At 37.4% G+C, this 25744-nt stretch overlaps 1 protein-coding gene across 2 annotated transcripts; it reads left to right on the top strand.

The window, feature by feature from the left end:
- Positions 1-8110: 8110 nt before the first annotated feature.
- TMEM192 (transmembrane protein 192) lies at positions 8111-25744 on the top strand. Of its 2 annotated transcripts, none has more exons than XM_034411422.3 (6): positions 8111-8220; positions 10988-11134; positions 13518-13782; positions 18533-18667; positions 23549-23651; positions 24064-25744. In XM_034411422.3, the coding sequence occupies exons 1-6, from the start codon at positions 8167-8169 to the stop codon at positions 24185-24187; spliced, it is 828 nt and encodes a 275-aa protein (XP_034267313.1). In that variant the 5' UTR covers positions 8111-8166; the 3' UTR covers positions 24188-25744. The 2 variants fall into 2 exon arrangements, with proteins under 2 accessions (XP_034267313.1, XP_034267314.1); XM_034411423.3 differs by lacking the exon at positions 8111-8220 and adding an exon at positions 9259-9277.

Genomic DNA, 25744 nt, shown 5'->3' with positions numbered 1-25744 from the left:
AATGAGCATTTGTGTTGCTGCAGAGAGTCTCCCCCTTCTGGGTCTTCTTGTGTGGGTCAGAGGGGGGAAGAAATTCCAACTTGGGGTCTGGTGCGGGACTTCGGCGAAGACTGGAGGGAAGCGCCACTGGTGGCAAGGAGCCAGAGGGCCTTGTTCCAGGGGAACTGCATCATGGCCTGGAACTGGCTGACCATCTCAGCCCGCTGAGCCTCCAGGCACCGGTGCCGGCATCTTACACTCCTGCAGGTCTTCCCTCTGCTTGGAAAGCCTATGCTTGTAGTCCTCAGTGAGGTGTTTCTGCTGAACCTTCTTCTCTGTCAGATTCAATTTGAACTGAGCCAGCTGTTTTGCCAACTCTTTCTCGTGGTGGTTGCTTAGCTCCAACAACTGCTTCCTGTTGGGCCTTAAGGAGCCTGGGCGGTCAGGCAAGTAGTGGCTGGGAGGAGAGGGGCAAGTAGAGGCTGGTGAGGCGCCCCTCAACGCAAGTGACATCGAGTTGGCCACACCCACCCAGTCGCATGACCACCTAGCCATGCCCACCCAGCCGGTCATTAAGCAGATCGTATTAGTGGTGCACAGGACTTTAAATTATGAATTTAGTGGTCCCTGAGGTCTGAAAGGTTGGTGACCTCTGATCTAGTCCAACCCCCTGCTCATGCAGGAGACCTATACTAGGGATTCGAACCGCTGAACTGCCAACCTTTCTGATCAACAAGCTCAGCATCTTAGCCACTGAGCCACCTAGCCAGGCATTGCTGGAATAGTATCTAGGCAAACCAAGTTCAAGTTCACCCTCAAACATGAAAGCTCATTGGTTAAATTTGGACTGTTTGCCCTCTTACTTAAGCCTACTGTATCTCACAGGGTTGTTTATAAACTTACTTGACTTTATACTTCAACCATAAGTGGTGTAATGCCTACATGCAAATGTGTAGGCACTCCTTGTCAAAGTAGATGTGTCCGTGAATCCCTAATAAACACAATATCTCAGTGGTACCAGGCCATTGTGCCTACCAGTTGGCCGGAGGTGGTTCTTCACCCATTTTCTTCATAGGTACCTTTTTAAAATAGTTTTTTATTAGTTTATACTGTAACACACAAAGAAAATACAAAAGTAAACAGTGGGGAAAATAGGGAAGGGAAAAGGGGAAGGAAATGTGAGGGAAAGCAAAGGGGGGGAAAGAAAAAAAAAGGATTGACTTCCGAGTCCCTTTGGTACAGTAGAATAGGGCATGAATATCAAACCTCAACTTATTACATAATTGTATTAACTAGCCATTTCTATATCAACAAATCTATCTAATCAGTAATACCCAAAATCAAAGTTTCTTCATAGTTATCTTAAGTGGTTGTAAATGATTTGAAAGAAAGAATGAAAGATTAGAAAATGACTTTTATGATGAGGTCTCCTACTCAGAGTGTAAGTAATGCTGCACTTGTAGACCTGTGGATAAGTGTCAGCTAAACTTTTCAGTCACCTGAAGTATTTGCAGTGATCTGTGGATTCTGTTATATGTTCCATCTATTGAGATCAACTAAAGGTTCAAATTGATTTTAGAGATAGTTCTCACAGGAAGCATTGCACATAGTTCAACCAGATGTAAAACCCTTAAACTGGATTTGAATGTCTAATTTAGGACAGAACCCCATGAAGAGTAACTAAATAATAGGGTTAAATTATTTGGAAATTATTTTCCTTTCTTCCAGTTCCACATTGCCTGTACTTTGACCATTTTGTAAACTGACTCCCAGAATTTGTTTTTCACAACAGCACTCAAGTAATGTTTGTTATATAATTTACCTGGGATAGTTTGATCATTTTTTTATTCCAACAGAGCAAAGGGCAAATACAAGTAGCATTGAAGTTTATTCTGTCTTAAAGCTGAAAGAAGATCCAGCTGTTGATGTGCCCAGAGGCAAAAAGATTCAAGTTGTTGGTTACTACATATACCTATGTCAGAGGTATGTCAGACCTATGTCAAAGCATAGGTGGCTGGAGAATTCTGGAAGTTGAAGTCCACAAGTCTTAAAACTGCCAAGTTTGAAGACCTCTGATCTATGTGATACAGGAGCTGGTTGCTAGAGGGACCACTGTAGTCTGCTATAGTATCTGCCCAGCCAATTCAGTCTATCAGGATTGGGATGCTCCGATACCTTTAATTAAACAATGCTATCTATTAGTACCCCAGTAGTACATCTTTTCTGCAGCAGTGTCTGGAATGTTGTCCCCCGCCCTCCAATATTAAAACAGCCTCCATTCTGGTGTTTTAAAAGGCCCTGAGGACCACCCAACTCTTCATCCAGCCTTTTGACAAATACGATTGAAGCCCCCCTTTCTTCTTTTTTCCCATCTGGATTTGTTATCTCTGGCATCTTTGTTTCCTTTGTACTGTTTTCTTGTTTTAAAATGTTTTTAACAATTTGTAAACCACCCAGGGTCAGGTACTATATACCCTAGCAGGTCTGTCAAACTGGCGGCCTGTAGGCTGGATGCATCACATGCAGGCCATCCCCACCCTGGCTTCGCAAAAGCAAAAAACATTAAGATCTGTCATGATACATCATGTGATGGGATTGAGTTTGACACCCATGCACTAGAGTCAGGTGCTAAATACATTTAATAAATTATTCCTACACCAAAAGCAGTAATTGAAAAGACAAAAAACCGCCAACTGATTTCAATGAACTAAGCCATTACATAGTTTGTCTGATTTTGGCCTATTGTGAACCTACTTATTGTGGTTTAAAAATAATGATTTATAGTTAAGGGCATTATGGTTTGCCTTTCATGTATTGTTACCTTGTAACCTGTGATTCCAATGAAACTATGAGCTATATCATTGGAAGAATACTATTCCAAAAGATGGACATTTTGTGGTGTCAAATAAGTGATTAGCTTTTTCCCATTAAACTAAAATTCAGTAAGAAACAAAATCAAAGACAAAAGGGAGATTCAGCTGTAACACAGGCACTGATAAATAAGGGACAAAGTACATGAACCCAGCTTCCAAGATTCTGAAGCTTGACTAGCAACTTTATGACATTGTCAATGCATCAAAACAGATATCATACTAATTTATAGAAGACAGGAATCTTAAAGTTAGAAATAGCATTTGGAATAATAGGGAAAATTCTTAGTGTATGAAATGAAGCAGGGGAAAGGTTAATAGAATTCTGAAAAGAAAATTAAATGTAAATAGGAAATATCTTCTTCCAATAACATAAAAGACAGCTATAAACATTGTGATCAAAAGATAGGCAACAATGAAATCAAATTCAATATGTATTCTGCAATAAAGATGGAAAAGCACAATTCAGTTACCAAAAATAAAACCAGATGCTGAATGCAGATTTTTAACTACTATTTTTGAATTTTTAACTAAATTTACAAAATAAAATAAAAAAATCAGACATAACAAGAAATGACCTCATCAATATTCAGTATGGTTATGCAACAGAAGTAAGGAATATATTATATGGACTAGCTGGATGTCCATGCTTCACTACGAAACTATGTGCTCTGGCTTGATAAATTGACACTTGCAGCCTGAAATTTAATGTAGAATGTGTAACTCTGTAGCATCAGTGTGTGTTAATATAATGCAACTGGCAGTTGGAACAGAGGGGAGGGGGAGTAGAATGTCCCAGCCTGCAGCATCCATTGGTATTCATCTGGCTAGTATCCTGTCAGTATGTGAGAAAGTTGAGGGGTGTTTGGAAACTCAAACAGTATTTGCTGTGTGAGCAAGGAGACAGGAAGGAGGCTGGGCGTGGCTTAGCTCAATTGTTCTGTAGTAAAGCTGCTTGCTGCTGTGAAAGTAAAACTGAAAGTGAAACTCCTCTGCTTGTGTTTTGCATTTGGAATAGAGTTCTTTGGAGGTGGGGAGGGGGAGTAGAACTCCTTAGCATCAAAGCATTTTAATAATAATATAGGAAATACTAATGTTCTGATGGTCATTTTGAAAAATCCTTTCTTAGTGAGCACCTAGAAGCCAAGAGGAACATACGTGGCAAATTTCAAGTTTGTAGGCTTTACGGTTCTGGAGATTTCGTGATTAATGCGTGGGTAGTTTTCACTTTTATATCCATAGATAGTTTGTTAAAGTGTTTAAAAAACTCTAAACTGAAATATATTAACACCATTAGAGATGTAACCAACAAAAATATCCTAAAATTCATCAGCAGAAGGTGAAATAGCTGCCTACACAAAAATAGCTGAAGAAAAGTAGAAAGCAAAAGATAACAAAGTAAAATTTGCTCAGTTAGGAACTGAGTTGCAAAGAAGAGAAATATATAATACCAATACACTGAACAGTAGTTTATTTAGAAGGACAAAAAGTTCAAGTAGGAGAACATAATGTGCTCCAGTCACCAGTCGGGAGCCAATAGGTTCTTTAGGATTCAAACGCAATAGTCTCAGATCAAATTGAAATGATAAAAAGGATTATATTGAATAAATATTAAAACAATTAACAAAGAAAGATATGCCAATCCACATCCCTTCAGTATGCTAGGAACCCTCCTGGGATTTTGAGTTTATTCTGAGGTTCAAACTTTCTAGGACTTTTGTCACCTTTTTATATTTTGCTATGGTAGCCAAAAAGAAAAAAAAAGAAATGTCTTCCACTTGAAAGATATAGCAGATCTAGACAAATTATTCAAGATCAGAGACATCAAATTGACTATAAAAGTATATATATTATGAAGGCCACACTTTGCCCAATTGTAGCATATGGCTGTGAATGGATACTAGAATAACCAGAAAGGCTGAAGAGAGAAGAATAACTATTGTTGAATAATAGTGTTGAAAACAATTGTTGAGAATGTCATGGACTGAAAGAACTAATCATTCAGTATTAAATGAAATAACACTATTCATGGAAAGCACTAAAAAGAAGCTAATGCTTAAATATTTTGGACATACTGTATAATTCAGTCACTGTGTTTTAAAACAATTGTCCTTGGAACTGACAGAAGAAACAATATTAGATTTAATCTTCAATGGTGCTTGTGAAGTGGTATGAAATGTAAATGTTTGTAACTGACAGAAAACAATAGTTGCAATACTACTGTTCCACTTAACATACATGTTACTGGGAAATTGCTAGCAGGATCCAACACAATCATATTTCACTATAAAAGAAAATAATCTCAGAAATGAGACGACTAGTAACAAAAAGCTTTAAAGGAGACAAGAGAGCCAAATCTTTTTGTAATACCTAAAGATTATATAAAATCTCAGAAATTCAGGCTCAGCTCTGTATTCTAATGGCAGAAAAAGTCAACTAAGTCCAGAAGGAAGCCAGCATGGGTATTTTGTAGGTATCCAGTAAACGAAAAATAAAATGAAATAAAAAGCCTTTTCTCATGAGAAAAATAAAACATGACACAAAGCATGGAAGAAAAAAAGTGTAAGGAAAGCAATAATGATAAAGACCATGAGGAATATACATTAAGAGATATAATAAACTTGCTAATCTCTTACCTAACTAACTTGTACCTCAAAACAGACTCAATACCAGAGAATTACCAACATGATTTCTAATTTTTAAAACGGACCTGGGAGAGATCCAGGAAATTACAAGCCAATCAATGTAATGACTGTTCCAGACAAATAGGTACAAAGTGATTACTATTTATTACCAAAATAAGGACATTGAGGAACAAGCTTCAATAAAGGTCAATTCTGCTTCATTAATTTTATAGAATTTTTTTGAGAGTGCCAACAAGCATGTGAATACAGGTATCTATCAAGACTGTATACTTGAATTTTCAAGTACTTTTATTTATTATTTATTTATTATTAGTTTGATTTATATGCCGCCCTTCTCCGGAGATTCAGGGCGGTTTACAATGCTTTTAAGCAATAGCCTTTATATTTTTGTATATACCTGCTTAGTAGGGCTTTTGGCCCCCCCTAAGCGGTGTTCTATTTTATACAAAGTCAGCTTATTGTCCCCACAAACCGGGTCCTCATTTTACCTACCTCGGAAGATGGAAGGCTGAGTCAACCTTGAGCCTGGTGAGAATTGAACTCGCAGTAATTGCAGACAATTGTAATTGACAAAATTCATCATCTTGAGTAAACTTAATGGTCATGAGATAAGAGGACCTTGCATTTTTTGGATTGCTGATTTTTTTTTAAAAAAAAGGAAACTTTTTTTCAATTAAAGAAAGTTAAGAAGAGAAATCTCTAGTAAGTGTATTGGGAGCAATGTTTTTTAACATTAATTAAATGATTTTGTGCTGCATGTTACATAAGTAAGCATCTATGAGCCTGTTTTGACCGCTAAGATAAATGATAAAAAATAGATAAAGGAATTTGTCTTGGTGCATATGCCCTCAGTGTACATAAAAGAAAAGATACGTTCTTCAAGAATCATAAGGTACAACACTTAATGATAGTCATAGAGTACATATAAGCAATCAGGAAACAATATCAATATAAATTGTAAGGATACAAGCAACAAAGTTACAGTCATACAATCATAAGTGGAAGGAGATGGGTGGTAGGAACGATGAGAAGATTAATAGTAGTGCAGACTTAGTAAATAGTTTGACAGTGTTGAGGGAATTATTTGTTTAGCAGAGTGATGGCATTCGGGGGGAAAAACTGCTGTGTCTAGTTGTTCTGGTGTGCAGTGCTCTATAGCATTGTTTTGAGGGTAAGAGTTGAAAGAATTTATGTTGAGGATGTGAGGGGTCTGTAAATATTTTCACAGCTGTCTTTTTGACTTGTGCAGTATACAGGTCCTCAATGGAAGGCAGGTTGGTAGTAATTGTTTTTTCTGCAGTTCTAATTAACCTCTGAAGTCTGTGTCTGTCTTGTTGGGTTGCAGAACCAAACGAGACAGTTATGGAGGTACAGATGACAGACTCAATAATTCCTCTGTAGAACTGGATCAGCAGCTCCTTGGGCAGTTTGAGCTTTCTGAGTTGGCGCAGAAAGAACATTCTTTGTTGTGCTTTTTTGATGACGTTTTTGATGTTAGCTGTCTGTTAGGATATGGTTTGAGCCTAACTAGTTGTCCAGGCAATATAAGTGTACTGTAACCTTAATCTGTAAATGTATTATGTGACTTTAATGCTGGGTCATGCTGTAATTAGGTATTCACTGGTTGTGAGAGTATTTAAGCAAGGTATTGTAACTATTCAGTTTGATGATGAAGCTGCTATGATAAGCTACCATTGAGAGGAGTTGATATCTGCTAATCATCGTTTGATGGAATCTGCTACCATTGTGGTTTGTGAACCAGAGTGAGTTTGTTATTCTGATCAACTACTGTTTGTTGAGTAAGAAGGTATCTGTAACTACTGGACTGATTTACTGGCAAAGACTTGGAATTTGTTTAGAGACTATGAGACTGTTTTTCTACTATAAAGTAAGCTTTTGATAAAAGAGTTTACATAATTCTTATTCATCGCTCTCAGCAGTTTCCTTTTGCATACACTCTGCTGGTTGGTAACACAACACCAATATCCTTAACACTGTCCATTTTAGATCTTGTGATACGGTAGAACCTAGAAATTTGAAACTGTTGGGAAACATTAGTGCATTTTCCCCTCCCTTCGAGGCTGACATAGGTCTCTTAAATAATGTCAGAATAAGGAAAACCGTGTTATTCCAGTACAATTAATGATGACTAAAAGCTAACTCATGGGCTAGGTACCAGATGGAGCTAAGGGGTCACGTTTAAACTCATGTAGGACAAACAAATCAGCAACTGCATTGAATTGTCCTGTCCTCTTAGTCCTGACAAGACTTAAGTTGTTGTGCTTTCAGAAACGCATTTATAACCCTTTTCTCAATTTTATCCTTCGCTTTGGGCTTCCCCTTCCTGAAAATCGGAAGGAGCCCATCCACCTCAAAACGCGTAAAAAGAAGTTGCTCTTTCGGCAAAGCGAACGGCTCTGAGGCAGCATAACATTGGATTGGGGGCGGGGCGGGAAGGGAAGGGCGGGTCCCTCGAGAGCGGCGGTTATTTTGAGAGCCACGCGCCTCCAATAACAGCACCAGTACAAAGTGGGCGGAGCCTTGGAGTGGAAACAAAAGTGGAAGTTGCGCTACGTCGCGCCCGAGGAAGGGAGGGAGGGAGGGCGGGGTGTTTCCTTTATTGCAACGAAGAGGGGCGGGGCCACCGGAAGCAGCTGCTGGAGCAGCCCACCATGGCGGGAGCTTCGGCTTCAGGAGGGCGGCGGCAGTTGCGCTCGCTGGATAACGTGAGTGTTTGTGGGCATGAATAGTGTTTTGTAGGTTATTACGGAGGCTCCTGTGGACGGCGAGCCTTATGTCGGGAAAGGGGACGACGGTGTGGGGGGGGGGTGTCACAGTTGGGGGGGTCCAGAGACTCCCGAGGTTTTAGAGCAAATCGATTTAGGGTCGCCCTGACAACCCCACCACCCCCTCCCTCGCTCGGTTATTGCCCTCAGCAGCCTGACGCTCTGCGAACGAGCCGGACTGCGGCTGCTGTCGTTGCCAACCAATATGATCCCATATTAATTGAGAGAGATACCGGGAATGGCTAGTCTCGTGTTCGGAGAGCCCCAGCATGAAGGCGTCTCGTCACGATCATGTGATGGCGCTGCTTTTCTTTCATTTCTCTTTGGGGAGACAGGGAGGATGTATTTCGCTTGGCGAGATCTTGGGGTTAATTTTATTGGGACCTTCCACACAGTGGTGAAATCTGAATTTTTTTACTACCGGTTCTGTGGGTGTGGCTTGGTGGGTGTGGCAGGGGAAGGATGCTGCAAAATCTCCATTCCCACCCGACTCCAGGGGGAAGGATATTGCAATTTTCCTTCCTTCCTTCCTTCCTTCCTTTTTTTTAAATTTTTTTTATTTTTTTTAATTTGATTTATATGCCGCCCTTCTCCGGAGACTCAGGGCGGCTTACAATGCGCTAAGCAATAGCCTTCATTCTTTTGTATATTTATACAAAGTCAGCTTATTATTATGATCCCTTCCCATGGCCATTCCTGAACACAGGATAAACTATTTATTCTGTAAGCAAATAAATCAGTGGTGGGTTTCAAATTTTTTTACTACCGGTTCTGTGGGCGTGGCTTGGTGGGCATGGCAGGGGAAGGATACTGTAAAATCTCCATTCCCATCCCACTCCAGGGAGAAGGATATTGCAAAATCTCCATTCCCACCCCACTCTGAGGCCAGCCAGAGGTGATATTTGCCGGTTCTCTGAACTACTCAAAATTTCCGCTACCGGTTCTCCAGAACCTGTCAGAACCTGCTGGATTTCACCCCTGCTTCCACACGATATAAGTGAGCCAAACCCAGTTCTTTGGACGTGTGAACTGAAGCATGTATGTGTCAGTGGGGATGAATTTGTATAAGAATGAAGCTGGAAGGGATCTTGGAGGTCTTCTAGTCCACCCCCCCCAAAACCAGGAGACCCTCTACCATTTCAGACAAGTGACTGCCCTGTTTCTCCTGAAAAACCTCCAGTGATGAAGCACCTACAACTTCTGGAATCAATCTATCCCATTGATTAATTGTCCTCGTTGTTAGTTACAGCTATGCTTAATATCCTAGGTTGAATTAAATATGAATTTTTAGCCATCTAATTCTGTGTTTCAAAGGGAGGTTTGCAAAATTCAAAATAAAAGCATCTTGAAAGGATGACTCTCAAAGTTGGGGGAAATGTATTTAGTTCGTGTTATTCTTGAAGGAGCTGAAAATGGTAAACATGCTTCTTAGTAAAAAGTTCCTAGTGTTAAAGTATTATTCTTTAAGGTTACATACAGATTTAAATAAGTCAAATTGCTTCTCGCTGGCAAGAGTTATATACATTGTAAAGAGTAAGGACGCCTATGTTTCCAAAAGTGACTTCAGTGATGTTTATTTTTTCAGATCATGAGATACTCTGTGCTTATTTATTTATTCTCTGGTATAATGTATTAAAACTTTGTGACATGAGGAATTTTGTTTGAATTGATTGTCACAGATACAGAATTTGTTGTCAAAAACAGTAAATTATGTTAGTGTATATCGATATTTATGAAATAGTAATATCTTCAAAAAAAACCCCCCAAAACTTGAATTATTTTTACCTGTGGGCAAAGAGAAATCAAGGTGGAGGAATTGTCTTCTTAGCTAAAGCATTGCTCCTGAAGAGAAGGGAATTATTTTCAGTGTTCACATGTGCATTTTTTTTTCCAGGGAATACTTTTGGGGTTTTTGCCCCCTACAGATGGAACATAATACATTCCTGTCAAATTTAGAAATGTATTGTAGGCTGCATATATTAGTTTAAAAAAATTAAATTTCATCTGCCATCACATATTTTCACATTTCAGTTACTTTGCTTGGTTTCAATTTATTGAAATTTGAATTTAAATAGGCTATTATTTACTTTTAGGTAGCTTCTGTTACTAAAAATAAAATGTGGATCTCTCTTTTCCTCACAACAACATTCATGCTTCATGAGAAATAGTGATGGGCCCAAAACCACCTTTCATAATTAAATGTGGCGTGGAATCAGGATTTCCTGGTCAGATTTGTGAGCCAGAAGATTTTCCAGTCAGGCATGTTTGGCAGTTTCAGAGTTGTATTGAAGTTTGGTTTTGTGGAGGTTATTATAAAAATTGAACAGGGATTTAATGCCCCCCTTGAAATAATTTATGGATGCTGAGGATGTTATTAATGGATGCTGAGGTAAATATTTTAATTGGATTTATACTGTTTTTCATAGCAACATTTTTTTTGGGGGGGTGTCTTTTTCTATACTTCATTGCTATAATCTGGGTAGTTCTAAAATTACATAACTATAATTATCTGTAGATGATGTTAAATCCTATTAAGCATAATGGGGGATATCTAAGTAAACACATAGAATTTTGTTGGAAATATTTTGCTTTTTGAAATGAACAGCTCTTTCTAATGTGACACAACTTGCACAAATAGCACAATTATTGCATATTATAAAAGTTATTTTGACTTTCTGGTTTTTTAAAAAACTGTCATCTGTTTCAGGGGTCCTTGGAGGTAACACAGAGTATGGATGATGACCCTCTACTTGATGCACCACTTCTTCCACGCCATACATTACATTCCAGGCTTCATCCAGAGTTCCATGCTATACCTACAGTCTTTGTTGCCAATGTTTTGTTGCTTTTGCATGTAAGTTGAAGAAAAAAACAAATGTGGAATCATGCAAAAGATCAGCTTAGTTTGCCTGAAGACCAGTGGTAAAGTGTGCCTATTTCACTTAGCTGACCCAACAGATTAGGAATACCAACTTCTTTCTTTGCCACCTAAATTGCTCCTTCCCCAGCAGAAAAACATTTATCTCAATGTTTCCTTCTTGGTCCTTTAAAAATGGCAGAGGCATCTAGTATCCTTTAAGACAGTCTTGCCCCATCATTATTATAATATTACCTCAGTATTCAACTGCTTCAGAACTTGTCGAATTTGGTTCTCGATGCATTTTGATGTGAAAATGTTGTCCTGGTACTCATTGTTTCCTTGGTATTCAGCACACAGCAAAAGGAAGAAGGGGACTGCCACAGTGGACAGGAAGTCAGCCATGCTAGGAAGGTCACTGGCATAGGAAAAAAGACAAAGTTATTTCCAGCCAAAACAAAGTGGAAAGTCACTTTGACACTCATATTTTTTAGTACTCGGTGTGCTTCTCAACCAATTAATGTTGACTACTGAGATAACCACTGTATTTACTGTTACAGTTTTGTCAACTTTCAGTGTGGAAATCATATCTCAACTGAGAAAATTAAACAAAATGTAGTGTGCAGAAGATTCCTATTTCTGGTGCCATAACTAATAAATCTAGCTTTTGTTATTCCAGTAATGGGATCTGAATTGCCAAGTCTCACTATTATTAACAAAATGAAATAGAGCAATCAAAACAGTTTCTGCGTATGCCAAGCAGTAGTGTGGATATAATAAAAGAGAGGCATGCTTCAATGTATGTGTATGTATAGAGGGCGAGGGAAGGAAGAAAACATAACACTAAAAGCTTGATGACAGAAGCAGTGACATGTATTAAAACCAGATTAAGTAATTCTCTCTACAAGTGAATGACCATAGCGACTACCTTCAAAATGTTCAGGACAGATTATAACAGAAATGAAAAAAATAATAAAGCAGAAACTGTATTTCCCCTTTTCTGAATGAGTTTCTATTTCACTGAAGTGAAAGTTTAAATATTTTAATATTTCAGCAAGACAGTTTTCGAATTCAAACCATAAATTGAACGTCACCTAAATAGACTTTTTTCTGTGTTAAAATGGATGTATATTTACAAGTTAAATCTGATGTTAAGTATCACAAATTTCAATCATCCCAAAGCTTTTTGATAACTATACTAGAATCTTGAGGTTTTATTTCTAGTTTATGTTGAATAATTTTTAACACATGTCTGTACACATCTACTGGCAGTAGTGTTGTGGTATATTCCTTGAATATTGGAATGTTGACTGTAATAAACAGCTTCTGACTCTCAAAATTTATCATTAATTTACTGCTTCATGTTAGAATCTTTATATAGGAACTTTGGCCATACCATTTGCCAGAAACAGGCTGATGGAAACTGGTCCCATGTGCACACCCAGACTTCCTGAACTGAGAAAAAATAACTCTGGTGCCTTGGAAAGTTTAAAGAAATAACATACATACATCATAAATTGGGGAGTCCCCATAATGCCTTTGTGCTATTTAAAAAGGGCATTGAACAACCCCAGGAACTCCTTTGAAGCAAGCCAAAGCTGAATCCTATGGACTTTTTTAATGACACTTCAACTGGTTATAAAGCGCTCTAAATCTGTGCCCAGCTATATCTTGGGTGCATATTTGCATTAGAATATTCTAGCATGCTTAGAATTGGGTTATAGTGGTATTAGTCCTGAAATGGGAAATACAAGTATTCCCAGTTGAAACACTACAATACTTCAGCTCACAACAAAAAACAAGGAGTGAAAGGGAAAAAGTGAGATTATTATAAAAATGTACACAAATGATGAAATAAATATAATTATTAATCAAATAAGAAATTGAAATGAGAATAGAGAAAATAAAAAATCGGGGCTGCTCTAATACCATTCTAAATTGAACTGAAAAGGGAAAAGAGAGAGGGGAAGGAGTAGAGAGAGAGGAAGGGAGAAAAGAGAGAGAAGAAAGGGAAAAGGAGAGGAAGAAAAGGGAGGGGAAAGAGTAGGAGAGAAGGTTAGAAGGGGGAAGAAGAGAGAAGTGGGGGAAGGGAAGGGGAAGTAGGAAAGAGAAGGAGAGGAGAAGAAGAAAGGTTGTGGCAAAATAAAGAAGTGTAAATGGTAAAAGAACAGCCCCGAATAAGTAAAAATTAAAAAAGTTAAAAGATAAGATGAATGAAAAATGGTGGATAAATGATTGTACATGTAAATATGTTTATGAGAAACAAAAATAAAACTTTTTTGAAAAAAAACAAAGACGCTTGATACGAATAGTTTGTATGAAACCTGACTTGATAATATTTCATTAGTGCATATAATTATTTAATATCTTTCTTTTTTAGGTTACTTTCGTTGTGTTGGCATTTGTGACAGGCGTGATTTGTTCTTATGCTGATTCAAGTGAAGACACGTGCCCTGAAAACTACACTTATCCTTTGAAAGTGCAGACTACTATAACGATTGCTAAGGTAATTCTCTGGATGCTTCATCTGTTCCTGGAACGATACATTCACTTTCATCACAGCAAAGCTAGAAGCAAAGGTTACCTCCACATCTACCGAACCACAAGACATCTTAAAAGGGTTCCCCTACTAATTCAGTCAACAGGTGAGCCATAACATATTTGGTTATTTTAATTAAATAATGCTTAATTTAATTTAGTTAATGTTTTCTATCTAAATTCAGGTATTTCAGTATGCAGTAATAATGTTACACATCTAGGGTGGAAATTTTTTTGACTTATTTTTGTAGTGATACAGTCATGGCCGTAAATGTTGGCACCCCTGAAAGTATTTCTCACAAAAAAGTATTGCAGTAACACATATTTTGCTATACACATGTTTATTCCCTTTGTGTGCATTGGAACAAAACCAAAAAAGGGAGTAAAAAAAGCAAATTGGACATAATGTCACACAAAACTCCAAAAATGGGCTGGACAAAATCATTGGCACCTTTTACTTAATATTTGGTTGCACACCCTTTGGAATAAATAACTGAAATCAGTCGCTTCCGATAACCATCAATAAGCTTCTTACACCTCTCACCTGGAATTTTGGATCAGTCTTCCTTTGCAAACTGCTCCAGGTCTCTCTCATTGGAAGGGCGCCTCTTCCCAACAACAATTTTAAGATCTCTCCACAGGTGTTCAATGGGATTGAGATCTGGACTCCTTGCTGGCCACTTCAGAACTCTCCAGCGCTTTGTTGCCATCCATTTCTGGGTGCTTTTTAATGTATGTTTGGGGTCATTGTCCTGCTGGAAGACCCAAAATCTCCGACGCAAACCCAGCTTTCTGACACTGGGCCCTACAGTGTGACCCAAAATCCGTTGGTAATCCTCAGATTTCATGATGCCTTGCACACATTCAAGGCACCCAGTGCCAGAGGCAGCAAAACAACCCCAAAACATCAGTGAACCTCCACCATATTTCACTGTAGGTACTGTGTTCTTTTCTTTGTAGGCCTCATTCCGTTTGCGGTAAACAGTAGAATTTATTTATTTATTTATTATATTTCTATACCGCCTTTCTCCCGTAGGACTCAAGGCGGTGTACAGTCAAGAAAAATATAGACACACAAACATCATAAAATTGCTAATTAAAATTATTACTTAGTTTGGTCAATCAAATAAAACCCAGAAATAGATAACATTTAAAAATCATTCACATGTTCGTATGTTTAGCCCCGCCTGTTGGAACATCAGGGTCTTGAGGGCACGGCGGAAAGCACGGAGATCAGGGATATTCCGTATCTCCGGGGGCAGTTCATTCCAAAGGGTTGGAGCCCCCACAGAGAAGGCCCTCCCCCTGGGAGTCGCCAGTTGACATAATTTGACTGACGGAACCCTGAGTAGTCCCTCCCTGTGAGAACGAACTGGTCGGTGGGAGGCTATTGGTGGCAAAAGACGGTCTCGTAGGTACCCAGGTCCTAAGCCATGGAGCGCTTTAAAGGTGATAACTAACACCTTGAATCGCACCCGGAAGACCACCGGGAGCCAGTGCAGAATGATGTGCTTTACTAAAAAGCTCTATATTGGTCTCATCTGTCCACAAGACGTTTGCCCAGAAGGATTTTGGCTTATTCAAGTACATGTTGGCAAACTGTAGTCTTGCTTTTTTATGTCTCTGTGTCAGCAGTGGGGTTCTCCTGGGTCTCCTGCCATAGCGTTTCATTTCATTTAAATGTCGACGGATAGTTCGCGCTGACACTGATGCTCCCTGAGCCTGCAGGACAGCTTGAATTGCTTTGGCACTTGTTTGGGGCTGCTTATCCACCATCCGGACTATCCTGCGTTGGCACCTTTCATCAATTTTTCTCTTCTGTCCACGCCCAGGGAGATTAGCTACAGTGCCATGAGTTGCAAACTTCTTGATAATGTTGCGCACTGTGGACAAAGGCAAATCTAGATCTCTGGAGATGGACTTGTAAACTTGAGATTGGTGATATTTTTCCACAATTTTGGTTCTCAAGTCCTCAGACAGTTCTCTTCTCCTCTTTCTGTTGTCCATGCTTAGTGTGGCACACACAGACACACAATGCAAAAGCTAAGTGAACTTCTCTCCTTTTTATCTGCTTTCAGGTGTGAGTTTTATATTGCCCATACCTGTTACTTGCCCCAGGTGAGTTTAAAGGAGCATCACATGCTTGAAACAATCTTATTTATCTACAATTTTGAAAGGGTGCCAATGATTTTGTCCAGCCCATTTTTAGAGTTTTGTGTGACATTATGTCCAATTTGCTTTTTTCCCTCCTTTTTTTGGTTTTGTTCCAATACACACAAAGGGAATAAACGTGTGTATAGCAAAACGTGTTACTGCAATACTTTTCTGTGAGAAATACTTCATTTTCTGGAAAAATTTCAGGGGTGCCAACATTTACAGCCATGACTGTATAGCTCATTCTGATAAGTTGAAACTTTTATTCTAGTAAAATGAAACAAGTCACTGTTATAGCTATGATTAATAAAAAGTATAAAATTCTGCTCAGACTTAAAAATATGATTTTATTTTTCATGCATTTAATGCATTTTACACTGCATGGTCACATATTTTCTACTATGAAAAGTGATAATGTGCTGTCTTAATTGTACCAGGCCCACTATGTGGTAAATAATTCCACAGATATGAGTATCATGTCTCATGCATAGAATCATGCATAGAAAATTTGCAGTAACACCAGTGGTCCCAATTCTTTAGAGATCAAGAATGTATCCAAGTCACTTTTTCTTTAGGACTGTATCATCTGATACACAATAAATGTAAGATATTGTTTGAAACATCTAAAGTTTGTTTGAACAGCCCTGAAAAATGGGCTTTTAGGCTTGCTTTCAAGGATGAAAGTTTATCAACTTTTAATATACTCTAATCTGGTGCCAAATGGTTTATATTATCTAAATTAATGTTTACTTGAAAACTTTTATCTTGGGTCTGTTGGTTTAGATCCTGCCCACTACAGTAAGACAATAAGCCCACTCTTACCATATCATAGTTTCCCATTGGCTTGTAGAAATAAGTAGAACATGTAGCATGTAGATGGAAAATGGCATGCACTCTGAATATAAAACAAATATTAAATTGGTATTAAATTAAAAGATGCAATCTTTACCAAACTGGCCAGATTATTTCCTCTTATCGTAGTACCACTTATTTTCATTTTTAAATTTATGTTTCTAACTCAACCTATAATGTTACATTTCTATTCCTTGATTATCTAATTACGAAACAAGACAAGAATGTTGTGGCTGCCCGTTTTCCCAGGTTATATGATAATGTTGGGGATGACCTTGTGGGAGGATGACTAGCAGTCTGGGCAACATTTGATAAGAGGCAACTTAGTTTGCAGGTGGGGGGAAAGGATGGGAAGTATTTCAGAAAGAATCAATAAGACAAGGGGAAGGAATATTTTCAGTCTTGCAAAATTCTTCTCAATGGAATCTTGCAGTAAAAATAATACGATGCTCCTGGTTGTGCTTCTTCTCTGGACTATTTTGAAGGGCTAATACTTGCCACTGAGCAGCTCTAAACTTACTTAACTGGGTAGAATGAAAAATCTTTTTCCAGATATTTAAAATGTAAGTTAATAAGCACCCTTTGAAAAGAGGTTTACTTGTTCTCTAATGAAAAATTGTTTATTTATAAATTAAGCATCTGGCATATCAATATATATATACATTTTGTAGCAACCAAACTGCAGTTTGAACCAATCAACAATCTGCAGTTTGATGCATATCTGTAGTCATGTTAAATGTGCACCACTGGAATGGGGCCACTAGATAGAGCTCTAGTGATAGAAAAATTGACAAGATGGCCGATAACTATTTAAACAGATGATACATTCTCTTGAAGATCTAGTGCTTGTGCTATGCTCCTATGGAAAAAAAAATATATTGTCCTTTTACATAATGCTAATAATCATTTCACTTGTAAGTCCTTCTGTGCTGTCTCATCCTTATGGGGTGGGTGTTCTTGGGAAGGATGGTAAGGTAGAGCCAGAGTGTGTTTTTTTCTCAGTACAGCCACCCCAAAATATAAAGGTCATCCCAGCAGCCCAGCTAAAACAAGCAGACACCTGTACAGTTCTGTATATATAAGGCAGAACTGATACAAGAAAGTCCTGGAGGGGTATAACAACAGAATATTTCACATTACACAAAAGAATACAATGGTAATGTGCTCTTACATTTGGATATGGAGAGCAAATGATTGTAGTGATTGTTAAAATCATCACATCCCTAACAGGCCAAAATAAAAATAAATCATAATAGAAAGAATTCAGCTATGGTTGTTGAAAGGTAACATTGATTTGACAGTACTCAATCAATCTGTATATTAATTTGACCAAGAATAGCCTTATATATGTTCATAATATTACTCCTAAAGCCCATTGAAAGCTGGTGATGTGACTGGTATAAATCCAATCAAAATAAATAGTATGTATCATTCCAGTAAGTCTAGCCCACTACTGTAAAGATTCATCCAGGAGCCTTACACAGTTAATCAGTGGTGACTGAATTGTTCTGAAAGGCATAATGAAGGGGAGAATTGAATTCAAGCCCTAGCCCTGCAGACCGTTAATTCATTTTCTGTTTGTTTCTATTTTGGGTCATTAGAGTGAGCTGTGTATGAATTTATTTTAATGGCCTATTGATCAAGGTTATCTGTTGCATGCAATTTGGTTTAAAGTTGTTGCACCATTATCATTTAAGTAGAAGGGTTAATTTTGAGTTATATTTGGAAAATTCTAGACTACCCTTCACTGTTTTAGTGGTCATCACAGGACCTTGACTTTCAACCAATGTGGCTTTGTGGGAAAACTGACCCAGATTTCTGTTTCTAATGTGTCCTGTTTGTTTTTAATAGGAAATGTGGCTTTACTGCTGATAGTATCACTTCAACATTCGTTTCCTAATCACAATAAAATGTATCTCTGCTTCATGCTGGGAATCTTGGCTCTGGAATTGATATGTTCATTGATATGTCTGGTTATCTACACAGGTGAGAATTGTTTCTTTGCCTTGTTAGGGTGATTAAGCCACCAACTCTGGTTCTGTTTTTAAAGCATTATTTTAACATGAACTTGATTTAAGAGGGCTGCAAAAAATTTACAAGCTGTCACCCTTATATTTATATTATTGGAAATCATACCACCGGTCCTTTCAGTGTTATTCTATATGATGCTGAGAAAAAGTATGTAATTTAATACATTTGAAAAAAAAAATGGTTAACTTTAGAAGAGGACAAAGATGCGGATGTTACTGAACTTAACTTTTGTGGTGGTGGAACTGCAAGCTGCAATTGTTTGCATGACACTTACATCTTTCAACTTTTACGCTGGTGTATCCCAAGGGCTTGGAGCAGTGTGCAGCACAAAAATAGAGCATACAAAATGCAGCTGTTAATAAAGAAATTCTTCCCTTGGCAGTGAGAGCCATCTTTTGTGGCAAAGCAGCTGCTTTGAGAAGCTTTTTGCCTGGCACTGATAAGCAGCTACATCTCTTCATGAATAGTTCAAGGCTCTTTATTTCTTACTGGGTACATGGTAGCTGAGGAAGGAAAGAGCACGAAATTCATATTGCAAGATATATTTGCACAATTCAGAGACTGTTAGAAAAACTCAAGCACAAGATGCAGTCTTATAAGAATAATAAAATTATCCGGTCTCTTTCTTAGGATGAAAAAAGCTGAAACTGCCAAAGAATGTAGCATTTGATAGTAAAGTGAGATAATTCTTTACTTACTGCAGCAAAGAAGACAAAAATGACACCATGCTATTATTTTCTAGCCATCCTAGTGAATCTGTATTTTAAGGAGTTAAGGTGTATGTGAATAATCTGTAAACTGCTGTTTCAAAGGTGTTGGCTTTCGAGTATTGTGGCTTTGTATTGGACTTGCTGCTTTTTCTTTTTCTCTGACCCATACAGAGTCTCCCACTGTTTACAATTAAAGAAATAAAATTTAGAACCTAGAACAAAAAAGTATGTGACAGGTAATGTCTCATTTAATACACAATGGCAACATAAACGCAGATTTTAGCTAGCTTCTAAGGCATCTTTGTAAGTGTAATGGAAGCAAAATAGTACTATGAAGTAGCTAAATACAGTTGTGCTTAGAAGCTTGTGAATCCTTTTGAATTTTCAATATTTCTGCATAAATATGATTTAAAACATGTTATCTCCACGCAACTCCTAAAACTATGAATCAAAAACATTAAACTTGTTAATTTGTTTATTGAAGAAAATGATTCTCAACATTTAGGTCATATTTATGTAGAATTATTGAAAATTCAAAAGGGTTCACAAGATCCATGCTGGGTATTTTGGCCTATTAATGCTTTACTACTGTATATAATAAGTCTGTACAGAGATCCAAATTCAAAAGGCTAAGTGGGATCCCCATTTGCCCTTTGAATCCAGACCTCCGCATAGCCATAGAATCTACATTGTTCATCTTCACAGTTGTTTGTTCTTCTTCTTTTTTTCTTTTTTTTACTTTCTTCTACTACTCTTCAATGTTTTCTTTTATTGCTTCCTGGTCAGTGATACTGATTTTCACTGGCAATGTGTATGACAGCACACAAATTGCTGTAAATATGCAAGACAGCACGTTGGCTAGTCTTTTATGTGCCACACAATTCTTTAGTTCTATTTGTCTGAAATGGCATAGGGTCTCCTGCTCGAGCAGGGGGTTGAAAGACCTCCAAGGTTCCTTCCAACTCTATTATTCTATGTTCAATTAAGGAGCAATGGCTTTGACAAAGTGATGAAATGAGTTTAATGAATGCAGGTTCTGTCCCTACACATTGTACACATGTGCAATATAAGAATACATAAATGAAGCAGAGTTTTCCTCAGAGTGGTTATTTCATCTTTTGTGCCCCAGCAGATGCCCACCGTTCTCTCTCTACTACTATTTCTGAACATTGTTGTTAATCGCCCTCATGTGTCTCTTCATCTGATTTACAATAATCTATTTCAGAAAAAAGTTATATTATTTTTAAATGGCACAATAAAATACTTTGTTACAGTTGTATTAACAAAATCACTAGCTTGCCTATCTTTTATGATTCTGCTCCACTGGCCACCTTTAGGCACCTGTTAAATGACAATTGTTTCAAATGTGTGCTTTGGGGTAATCTGATCTGTGCTTTGATACTTGAATTCTAAGGCAGCTTGAGAGCTAAATGCACCTAAAGCTTTTTACAGCTTGTAGACACACCTGTTTTAGTTATTCCTCTGATCAGTCATGCAGCCCTCTTCCTACATAGCAGGTGGCCTAGTAAAGCAATTCTAGTAGAGATAGGAAGAGTTTTTCTGTTCACACAGAGCTGTTGATTGAGTAGATGAGAATGAAGCATTGTGTTGATGTGGACCAGTAAATAAATAAAAACAATCTTCTCCAGTATGTTCGCTAACCCCTTTTTGGCTAAAGGCTAGGAGTATTCAAGCATTCATTCTGAAAACATATTTGCAGAACCAAATATTGGATGTGAATGATGATAATTTTATACAGTTTTTCCTAGCCAGAGACTCCCCACCCTTCCCACAATGTATGGGAATACATTACCCATCAACTCAACAAGCATATCCGCTTTAATTCATACCATTTCAAAACAGCATTTTAATGCTCCTTTCAAAAAATAAAGGCAATTAAATAGGAGTCCAATCTCGGGGCTCTTTAAAAGGATTTAGACTAAGAATGGTACATATGCCACATCTCCATATTTCCTAACAAAATATCCCACAATTGCACAAATAACCCAATTGACAAGGGTTTTCTCTGAGTTAACAAGTGGATAATTAGCCTGATGTAAAATATAAAAATAGCTGAAATGGTCACATGAGCTTTCCGTGTTAATACTTGTCTCCATTTTTTTTTTTTTTTTTGGTCATTGAATTTCCGGGTAGATAATCATATATTATGGTTGTATTCACATGACAAATTTCATAGCAATCCCCTTGCTCAGCCAGTTCACCCATTTCTACTCACCAATAACAAATAAGCCAGGGGTCCTCAGACTTGGCAGCTTTAAGACTGGTGGACGTCAACTCCCAGGATTCTCCAGCCAGCATAGCTTTAAGTCAACAAGTCTTAAAGCTGCCAAGTTTGAGGACCCCTGGAATAAGCTTTGCTTGGTTGTTTGTTTTCTTATTGGCACAAAGCAGGCTGGAAGATTTTGTCTACTGTTCCCATTTCCCATATTATTTTCTTGAACAGATGGGAAAGATAGTAATGCCACTGTTTTATCATATCCCACTCCTGCTTCCTTTTTATTTGATGGGGAAGAAAACTGATGAAATGCCAAAACAGATCTGTTCTCTTGGGTGTCAAACTCACACTGTCACATTGCCGTCATTAATGTTTTTTCCCCTTCGCGGAGCTGGGATGGGCGTGGCCTATGCATGACACATCCAACCGCCAGTTTGACACCCCTGCTCTAGAGTCTTCGAAAAGATGTATTCCCCATTCACCCAGAATCATCATCACCATTTTAGCCATTGTCTATCCACTTCAGGATGAAGGCCTGTTTCCAACCAATATGGTCCTGAGCTTTCTTTTGCCAGTTGGGCCCGCAATACTTGCTGATGTCATTGATCCATCTTGTTTTAGGTCTCCTTCATGGACACTTCTTACCAAGTGGGATCCATTCTATGACTGCCTTGATCCATTCTCTGTCTGCTATCCATTCTTAGTATGTGACCAGCTCATTTCCATTTCAATTCTTTTACTCTCTTGATGATATTGTATACTTTTGTTTGTTCTTGAATCCATCCTTGTCTTGCAATGCCAAACATGTATCTTTCCATGGCTCTTTGCGCCACTTGTATCTTTTGTATTGATTGTGCGGTTAGTGTCCATATTTCTCTGGCATATGTTAGAATAGGTAGCACACACTGATTGAAAACTTTTATCTTTAGGCATGTGTAGGGGGAGGTTATCCTTGAAATTTATGCTTAGCTTGCTGAATGCCTGCCAACCAGATTTAACAACAATTTCCTTTACTGTATCACCTTCCATTAAGATCCATTGGCCAAGGTATATGTAGTGGTTTACTATGTCTAGTTCTTGTCCAGATATAATTTGTGTGTATGAATATATTAAACATAACCTGGCTCTTTTTCAGGATATTTAGTCGACTGAGTAAAAATTATCCCAGCTTTCCAGTTGTTATAACATAACAATACCTTTTCCTTATAAACATGCCATGAAAAACAGGATCATGATAGCATTATATAAAGAAAAAATAACTACACAATTGTAGTTTCTCTTTCCTTGCCCCTAAGATGGCATGTTTTGACTTAAACCGACTATTCTTAGCCCATGGAGATTGGTTTCTTTTTTGTTTTTGTTTTTGTTTTAGAGAAAAGCCGAAAGAAAAAAACCTTCCTATTCTCTTGCCTATATTGGGGTATATTCTAGAATTGCTAAATTGTTTGCGTTTGATTAGAGCCCTAGACATCTTGAGATAAAGCTTTCTGATGAACTGTTTCCATCCATGTGAATGGAACACAAAGCCTGTTGTGATTCTTTTTTCATAACTAATTACCTTTAGAGGCACATTTAATGAAATATGTGAAGGGATTTTTATCTTTGGAAGCAGAATATTTATTTATGCTACAAGAATTCAAAATTCCTTTTACATCAACTTTGGATTTTGTCATTTTATTTAACTTCGTTTGGGCTCTCTGGTTTTCTCTGGGTCTGAATAATAAGACAACTCATTTTTTTCCTTATGCTTCTTGTTTTATACTTAAATGCTTTGAATAGTTCCATTTTGTAGAGGAAACAATAGATTTTTTTCTATAAATGAAGTTTGTTTTTAATTGAATATAGTTTGACAGTAGTGGAATACATTTGATCTTTTCTTTGTTTTCAAAGTGAAGGTAAGCAACTTTAATCGAGCAAAGCCAAGACCTGATATAATAGAAGAAGAGAAGATGTATTCTTATCCTAATCAAGTTACCTCAGAAGTTGGATTCAGGTACTTGTATAAAATTTGCTGAACTTGGATAAATCCTTGGCACTGACTCCTGTGTTTTTAAAGCCCTGATAGTTTGATACATTAATCTCATGATTCATTATTCTAGAGCAGAGGTGTCAAACTCATGTAGTCACGTCGGCGTCACGTCACATATTGGGACTTTTTCCCCCTTCACTAAGCACGGATGCATGTGACGCATCCGGCCAATGGGCCGGGAGTTTGACAGCCCTGTTCTAGAGCAGGGGTGGGAAACTATGGCCCTTTTATGACCTGTGAACTTCAACTTCCAGAATTTCTGATCCAGCATGACTCTGGGAAGAATAACTCTTTTGAAATGAGTTAAAATAGTAAAAAACAATGTAATTAGGATGATGGTAATGATTTTATTTTATTTTATATTTTTGCTTTTCAGAGAAATCTCAAGTTTGGAAGAAGTAGTTGAAAAACAAGGTGATATGATTGAATACCTTCAGCGGCACAATGCCCTGCTTAGCAAGAGACTATTGGCATTAATGTCCGAGCAGAACAGAAGCTAGTGGTATTCAAGACAGCAATGTAGAAGAAAAACATCTCCAGTACTGATTTATTCTCTGAAATGCAAGTTGTACTGAAAAACTCCAGTCCAAGTTTTGAATAGCAGTTGGGCCACTTCTGGATCACTGGAAAAGCTTCTTTTTAAAAAGGATATATATTTTTAAATGGTTGTCTTTACTAAATTTTTTTGCAGTGCAGGAAGCAGACCTTAGATAGAGAAAATTTCTCTTTCTATGTCAGTTACAGATTGTTCTTCCAAAGTGCCAAAGATTTCTATAGTAGTTCAGGATTCAGTTCTTTTCAAAAATACAGCAAGGAAAACATCTTCATTTAAGTGTCATTTTTCTTTACATCTATATTATCAGTTAAACTATTGGATACATTTATAAAAGAATATATCAGTATTAGGCTATTAGTATCTCTGCTTCATCAGAGATGAATAAAGTTACTATAGTAATAGTGAAGAATCATCTGGAAACTCTTTAATACCTTTTTAAAAAAAACTGTGGAGTCACAGGTTCCATTTCTGCAATTATAGCGATAACAGAATAGAATCCTAAATGCAAAGGAATATCCGAAAGAGGAAAATGAGAATATCCTACATAAACTGGAAAGACCATGTGGGTATAATATGGGAAATATAAATTGAGCCTTTTAAAATCATGGATATCAAAATAAAGCTAATATTGCCTTTCTGCCTTGCTTATGTGTATGGGCCAGCATCTTACAATCAAATGAACAAGAATGGGAAAAAGTGTGAAAATATTTTTTAAATGTGGGGGGATAGTAACAAGCTGCATGTAAGTCTTTATCTCTATCCTAGAGATTTATGGTACAGTATTGTTTATAATGTGAAGAAACATTAGTTTCTGGCTTTTATGTTCTTCTTAAAACCTACTTTATTTTGAAAAGCTACTTCTTTAATCCCTGCATATGGGATTAAAATTCACCTCCTCTGCCCTTTAAACCTGTCATAATTGTTGAAAATACTCAGGCCTACTATATTTAATGATTGCTCCCCCTGAAAGCTGTTGCACAAAATATGTACATAAAAGTGTGTAGATCCTATTGAATTCAGTGAAAATTAGTTGCTGGAATCTGCTCGACTAAAGTTTTTAATTTCCTTTTTCTCTGTTAACAGTTAATTGCCTGCTCTGTCTTTTTGCTGCCAATGAAGAGTAATTTTTGTGTATTCTGTAGTCAGAAAGGCATACTTTTCCACAAATCGGATAATTCTGTGATTTTGCCTAGGAAAGAACAAAAGTATACCAACCATCCTGCTATAAATTATACAAACTAATTGTTCATTCACTGCTTACTGAAATATATGTATGCATGTATATTGCACAAAATAACTTAATATTGCAACTGACTCCTTCTAACACTAATTCCTTCATGTCTTTTAGGCTGTGGTTTAAGCACAGGTAAGATTTTATATAGAAGATGAGCTTTCCTTTTAAAGGTTACTTAGATTTCATCATAGTTTGTACGTAATTTGTTCTACCTTTTGTATTAAATGTGATAAATGAATAAATGCAATAAATTCTAATCTATTGCAA

The sequence above is a fragment of the Pantherophis guttatus genome, chromosome 8 (assembly GCF_059756535.1).
Source record: "Pantherophis guttatus breed Tessera chromosome 8, ASM5975653v1, whole genome shotgun sequence".
NCBI lineage: Eukaryota > Metazoa > Chordata > Lepidosauria > Squamata > Colubridae > Pantherophis > Pantherophis guttatus.
Note: the sequence above shows the minus strand (reverse complement) of the source record. Positions and strands in the feature narration are given on the sequence as shown.